Genomic DNA, 7,119 nt, shown 5'->3' with positions numbered 1-7,119 from the left:
TACTTTGCAACACGGGAAGAAAGTTTTTGTGGAAGTGCAGAGCACTACAACATCCGATCAAAACCACAGGAGACAAAAAGCTATGGCATGCAAACAGACCTTTCTCTTCAGAAAGCCTTGTAGCCTATGCCACAGCAAGTTCATCTCCCCTAAGCACTCTGCAAACTCCGTCCTTTCGTAGCGTTTGCTTTCCACATCGCAGGTGCTCGTCTGCAATAGCGACTGGTTAACGAAATCCACCATCCACTGTTTAAAGTTCATTTCCATCAAGTATTCCTGAAAAGCAGGCAAGGCAGCCATTTTAATACGATAAAACCCCAGCACCTGCCAAATAAGGGTGCAATCTTGAGGCATTTAGTGAGTTTTTAAATTTGGAACCATAGCACAGCACATTTCCTGTAAGTCTCAAGTTAGAAGTGACCTTAAGTCATCCCTCATTTCTCCTTACATTATTGCCTACCTCCTCTAAAATGCTCTTCATCCCTAGTGCTCAGAGAGCTTCACAAAAAAGTGCAAAAATTGTACCAAATTTCACAGGTGGAGAAAACAAATCACAGAAAGAAGCAGCAACTTGCCCCAAGGTCATCCAGCAGGCAGAGAAAAGAATAAAATGTGCAAGTCTCAAGCCCCAATCCAGTGCTCTCCCCACAAAATCACATTGCCCTGCTAATGCTTCCCAGGAAGGCTAAGATGGGATGATGCTTTTCCCAGCTCCATACTTTCTTGCCTGATCTAAATGACTACAGCAGCAAAAATGACTTTGCATCCCTCACTTGTACATTAGATATATCTTATACCCGTGCTGAGGAAGAAATGTTAGGGCTGCTCCTTTGTCTTCACTCACACAAATCTTTCCAGGGAAGATTCTACCCCACTGTAAATATGAACTGAATCACCCCTTATTTTCTTTGAAAAGAGGAAAGCATATGGGCAAAAGAGAACAGATCGTCTCTCTCATAACCACAGTTTTTGAAACTCATATACAGTACAGTCCTGCCTGAGAGCAGCAGGAAATACTGTTACACAGGTACTGACTCATGTCTCCATCCCTTTGGGAATGCATGCCCTACAGGGAGGGATACAGGACTATCACTAACCTTATCTCACTTACAAATTTTGGAGCCCTCTCTGCAAAGATACGGCTGTGGACAGTTCTGTGACCCAGGGCTCCTAGGTTTTAAATATGATCACAACCAAGAAACTGATCCTGAAATGCTCACAGGAAAGAGAGCAGTATCTCTGCAGCTAAAGGATTAAACTTCCCAAGGATACCAACGAATATAAGAACATAAAAAGTGCCATACTGGGTCAGGCCAATGGTCCCTCTAGCCCAGCCTCCTGTCTCCAACAGTGGCAGAAGCACATGCTATACAGGGAGAGAATCGAACCAAATCTCTTTAGAGTGATCTATCCCCTGTGAGCTTTGATTTCACCTTGAAGGCACCTTTAAACAAGCAGCTATTCTATTCTGGCTTTTGTTGCTAATATAATTATTTGTATTAGTGCCTCAGGGCCACTGTTATAAAGCAGGACTCCATGTTAGGCGCTGCACAATTAAAAATTCTCTCTTCCATGGAGAATAAAAGATAACAGAGATACAGAAGGAAACAGGCAGGAAGGGGAGCAGAACCCCCCCCCCCCGTAGTGGTTAGCAGGATAGGCAGGAGTTACAGCACATCAGAGGCTTAATCTGTTGGCAAATTTCCTGTAGGCATCCAGCAAAGGAGAGCTTTAGAGAGGGATCTGAAAGGGGGCGATGAGGAGGTAACTTTGTATATGAGAAGTCCTCACCAAGTGGGAGGCTGCATGAGAGAAGGTCTTGCCTGTACCCATTGCTGGGGTGTGAAGCCTCTTCTTCTGTCCTCATATTTACCTTGTACTTCTGGAGAAGGCTTCTGACTTCGGATGATTCACTTTGTGAATTTACTGCAGGCTCATCTTCCCTTTGTTGTTTCACCTGGTTCATCCAGACCATTAGTTCGGTGATGGCTTCACGAGATGGAAGCTTTTCCATCTGGAGCTGGAGATACAGAATATAACGAAGGGTCTGTACTTAAACTTGCTAGAAATATCAAAGAAGTTGACATCTTTAAAGGCCTCCCCTATTATAATTATCTAGGTGTGAATTTGCAGATAAGCCCTCCTGTTCAAAGTCTAGAAATCACAAAAACAAGAAATGTGGAAGTCTGAGTTCTGGGAACAAGATAACTACTGCCTCTGAAAGCTAACCTTTCTACAGAATATGAGAATGATGGACATAAGCACAATTACCTAGGCTGACATACAGCAATAATTAAGCCTTAGTATAATAATATCAAGGATGTTCCAGAAGTGAGACACCTGGGTAATTAAGCCCTAAAGAGAACAGTGCTTGGCATGCATTATGCAACATTCAGCTGAGTTCCAGCAATAAAGTTTTAAAAATAATTATTCCTGAAGCTAAGGTTCAAACTAAGATTTGTTCCTTACCTGGTGAAACTTTTCCTGGATGGTTGGGAGCTGAGTGATCAGTTCAGCCCATTTTTGCTCAAATTTTGCTAAAGATGATCTAAGTGCTGCAACATCGGCCTGTTTCACATGAAGGAGCTGGTTGCCAGCACTCAGGACTGAGGATTTCAAGGAAGATTTTTCATCTACTGCCTTTGAGAATGCCTGAGGTACACAAAGAGGTTAAAAGTGAGATTTTCTTTTTTAAACAAAAACACCACCGGGTTTTCAGGCACAGAAGCGACTGACCGAACAGCTTACCATTCTGGTCACACTGACACTTGGTAAAATTCACCTGGGTTGATGCAAACTTGAAACCAGCTGAGTTTCAGAATACAAAAGAAAGAGCATAACACTGATGCCAACCCAGGTCTTCCTGCTTTGTCTGCCTACAGGGACCTTTTACTGCCAGATACACCCTCCTTCACCCAGCAGGGCCCACTTTCATTTGACACTTCCTTCTTAGGTTGGTACTCCAGTGACTTGAGAGATCTCCCGTGACATACAGACACCTTTCAGGGATGAGGGAAAAATGACAATCTGATTCCCTTTTTATCTATCAGGATATTCAGGGTGGTCAGATCTCTCTGTTTCAAAGCAGCCCAGTCTCTAACTCCCAATGAGCAGGTCTAAAAGACAAGTTCCTCTCTGAGAGAGTGGAGTGCAACCCCCTAACACCCGGCTTACCCCACTGGCAGATTTTGGGCCAGGGTATGTATAAGAACAGCCTGGAGCAGAGCTCTGCAAGGCTATTCTCTTGGAAATCATCACCTCCCATAAAAGCATTGCAGGATTAGTGACTTACAAATAAGCTGTCTATATTGTTTCTGACAGTAGGAAGGTCCTGTGACACATTGAGAGACTGCTCCTTCCAAAACTGCATTTTCTGTTGAGCAGATTCCAACCATTTGGTTAACTCATCGGATTCTCTGTTGTAGCTATGGAAACAAAGTAAAACAGGTTAACAGACTAGAAGCAATTAGATCTCTTAATAATGCCTGTAATCTTCTCTCCTCTCAGAATTGCCCACCTTCCCAGCAGAAAGTGCCTGCTGCCACTTACAGGTCATACAACCCTGTGCTGTGCTCAGGTGTGCTGTAACTGAAGTCTCTCCTCCCATTGCCCTGTTTCACAGGAGAAGCTGCTGCCCTTTTTAAAATACTTGATACTTCTGACATTATTAGATTTTCATTTACCCATGCAGTTTTATTACAGTGATTAAGCAAACAGGAGTAAAGAAGATTTTGTGACAAATTTTCTGAGAACTGATATGTAACAGCTCCTACCTGCAATTGCCCTTGAAATAACAACCTACCTGACCAAAAGTTTGAGTAAGGTTTGAAGTCTGTGCAGTTCCTGGCCAACTCTTTTAGTTAAGGACAGCCACTGTTCTTCTAGCTTCACAATCTGGCTCGCTAATTCAGAGCAGTTCACTACAGCCTTCAACTTCTTCCCTTCTTTCACCATCTGGTAGAGTCTGGCATGTTTTTCATCAATGTTTTGTTTGATTTGCTAAGCAGAGAATAAACAGTTTGCAAAACAACATATTTTTAAAATGAGAAATAGGGTGACTAAAATATACATTAGCCTCACAACTGGCATTGCTTCTATTCTCTGTAAATGAACAGTGGTAAGCATAAGTTTTTTTCCCCATATTATCCTTGTAATACATTATGAAAATACCACAACAGCTGCACTGCATGAAACAGAATTCCTATCACAAAACATACTGAGAGTTTCTGCCACCCATATTTATCAGAGATATTCATGAAAATCCAAACACGTTTGCCCCCACTGCGCTGCATATTCTAATAGCCACTGGTTTACCCTATGGATGGATAGTATGGATTTCTATAAAGACACTAAACATATACAAGCATGAGAAAAAAAACAACACAACACTCCTCATATACCTACAATTCTTTAATGGTCCAAGTATTTTATCTGCATTCAAACAAACATGCACACAATCAAACAGCCAAGAACTGAAAACATAATGCAGACAAGAAGGGTGAGAGATTTCCTTCTGATAAGATTACAAGTTTGATTGATAAAAGGTTAATAGTACTGATGTAATACAACAGACCTTCATAAGGCATTTAACTCTGTGCCACATGACATTTTGGTTAAGAAAACAGAACAACACAAGATCAACATGGATTAAAACATGGGTAACTTAAGTGTAAATCAGGAATCCTCACTGAGTTGGGGAGTTTTGAGTATAGTCTCACAGGTACTGGCTTGTGGACCTACTCTACCAAGGGTAAGAGCGTGCATATAGGCATACCGGATGCTTACTCACTATCAAGTTCACACCCTCACTTGCTTCACAGTAGCTTGTTTGTAGGCCCATAACCTCAGGCCCCCTCTACATGTTACAGGTATCATGCAATTACCTGGGTAACTGTGCAATTACTTGGAGACCAGCTACATGTGCAAAATAGTTAGCACACAATAAAAAGGTACAACCAGCTATAAAGTTAGACCTCAAAAATATGCATTAATATATAGCCAGTTGCTATCAAGTTTAATTTGCACATGCAGCAAGGTCTCCTCTTAGGCTGGAAGCCCTGTAACCTGACAGGGGTCCTAGCCACAGGGGTGCACCATGCCCAGCGTGAAAGCCCCAGGCTTTGGGGGCTGCTGCGATTCCCAGTCCTGAGGGTGCATAGTGCGCCTTGGTAGCTAGGAGCCCCTCAATTGAGGGACTTGCCCTGCATCGGCAATAAGGCGCAATGGGATCTAGTGTGGGATCCCACAATCCCACCTTCTGCTATGCACAAGTGGCATGGCAGGAGAGAATCGTGTAGATCACACATTAGATCCCATCACACCTTTACCTGTACTTATAAAGGGGGCCTGTAGAAGAAGTCCATCTTGTGGGGGATCTACCTTTGTCACTCTGGAGTCCAGTATGGCGTTTATAAACTCTATACTTCAAATAGGGGAAAGCAAAAAAGGTAGCAAAGAGATTCAAGATTACTTATACAGAGCTGTTCAGTTGAAGTGGCAACTGACTCAAAACCAGCCAGAAACTAAGATATGGATGGATTTGAACTCCTTGGTGATGAGAGGGTGTAACTTTCCCATTTGAAACGCACCACTTTGTGAAAGCTTGAAGCAAGTTATCCAATGGCTAGCCTATTAAGTCTGTTATCCTTGGAAAAGAGAATTCAAGGACTTATTTGATCATTTGCAGACTTTGGGAAGAGACTGATTAGCCTGATAGCATTTTCACCCTGATTGGTTCGGGCATGTCAAAACATTGATCTGATGCTCCCATCATGTGGGTTTTATATCAGTGTGCCTCTACCAATTTAAGAGCCATTCCTTAATTACACAGGTTTAAGTGCTAGATGAACACCTTGCTGGGGTCGTTTGACCCCAGTACTCTTTCCTGCCATGGCAGGGGGTCGGACTAGAAGATCTACTCAGGTCCCTTCCAACCCTAGAAACTATGAAACTATGACTCAGACCTATAATCACTCTGCATAACTAAGGCATCAGAGTCCTGCACAGTGAATGCTCCTATCATGCAGACTCATGCAGTTTGAGTACGTGTTTCTCAGGGATGCTTTAGTACTGTCCACAAGGAGCACTGCTCAGTCTCAAATGAGGCTCTTATTCGAAGGCCTGGCCCTGAAGGCCTGCTCAATGCCGTTTGCTGCTCGGTCTTCACAGGCAAGGTCAGCTCCCGGACTACTGCACTGGGAAGCCCTCAGTGCTGAAAGAACAGGCAAGGGACTATTTAGAAAAGCAGGACATACACAAGTCCATGGGCTGGATGGGATGCACCTGAGGGTGCTGAGAGAGTTGGCTGATGTGATTGCAGAGCCATTGGTCATCATCTTTGAAAACTCATGGTGATCAGGAGAGGTCCCGGATGATTGGAGAAGTGCCCATATTTAAGAAAGGGAAAAAGGAAGATCCAGGGGACTACAGACCAGTCAGCCTCACCTCAGTCCCTGGAAAAAAAAAAATCAATGGAGCAGATTCTCAAGGAATCCATTTCTAAGCACCTGGAGGAGGAGGAGGTGATTAGGAACAATCAGCATGGATTCACCAAGGGCAAATCATGCCTGACCAACCTGATTGCCTTCTATGATGAGATGACTGACTCTGTGGACATGGGGAGACCAGTGGATGTGGTATACATTGATTTTGTGAATAAAAATATTTAATAGTTTTCTGTTGAATTTTCATACAATTGCAATACACTGTTTCAGCACACCCTATAAAAATGTGCTCAGTGCAGAAGCTACTACTCAGATCAGTGCTCCCAGTGACTTCAGTGGAGCCGTCCTATGAAGGTTGCAGGGTTGGGTCTATGTTTCTCAAACTGGGGTGACATTCTTCCTTACAAATACATCTCTTCGGGGATCTTGTAAACTCTTTAGGTCAGGGGCCTTATGCATCCTTGATTCAAATAGTGTCTTATTTTGTCTTTGGCACAATCTGAATATGAATCCTTTCTGCAATGTAAGCAATCACTTAGGTCCAGAAAGGATTTTACTATTGACTTCTCTCCTGGACAGTTCTTTGTCTTGTAAATTGTTCTGCTTTTTGTCCTGTAAATTTTTCTTCACTGTAGGGGTCGCCAAAATTTGGAATGGGCTCCCAAGGGAGGTGGTG

General features: G+C 43.1%; 1 protein-coding gene across 1 annotated transcript in view; it reads right to left on the bottom strand.

The window, feature by feature from the left end:
• The window catches only part of SYNE2 (spectrin repeat containing nuclear envelope protein 2), a 352,391-nt gene that overhangs the window by 114,500 nt on the left and 230,772 nt on the right, over positions 1-7,119 (bottom strand). The window contains exons 82-86 of the mRNA XM_019518445.1: positions 3,803-3,999; positions 3,293-3,425; positions 2,470-2,652; positions 1,874-2,020; positions 100-276 (exon numbers count right to left, since the gene is read on the bottom strand). Coding sequence (XP_019373990.1) covers positions 100-276; positions 1,874-2,020; positions 2,470-2,652; positions 3,293-3,425; positions 3,803-3,999 — 837 coding nt within the window. The remainder of the gene's footprint in view (positions 1-99; positions 277-1,873; positions 2,021-2,469; positions 2,653-3,292; positions 3,426-3,802; positions 4,000-7,119) is intronic.

Source organism: Gavialis gangeticus, unplaced genomic scaffold, assembly GCF_001723915.1.
Source record: "Gavialis gangeticus isolate Ggan-Ray unplaced genomic scaffold, GavGan_comp1, whole genome shotgun sequence".
In the NCBI taxonomy this organism is placed as follows: Eukaryota; Metazoa; Chordata; order Crocodylia; family Gavialidae; genus Gavialis; species Gavialis gangeticus.
The sequence above is the reverse complement of the archived record's forward strand: the minus strand, read 5'-3'. Positions and strand labels throughout refer to the sequence as shown.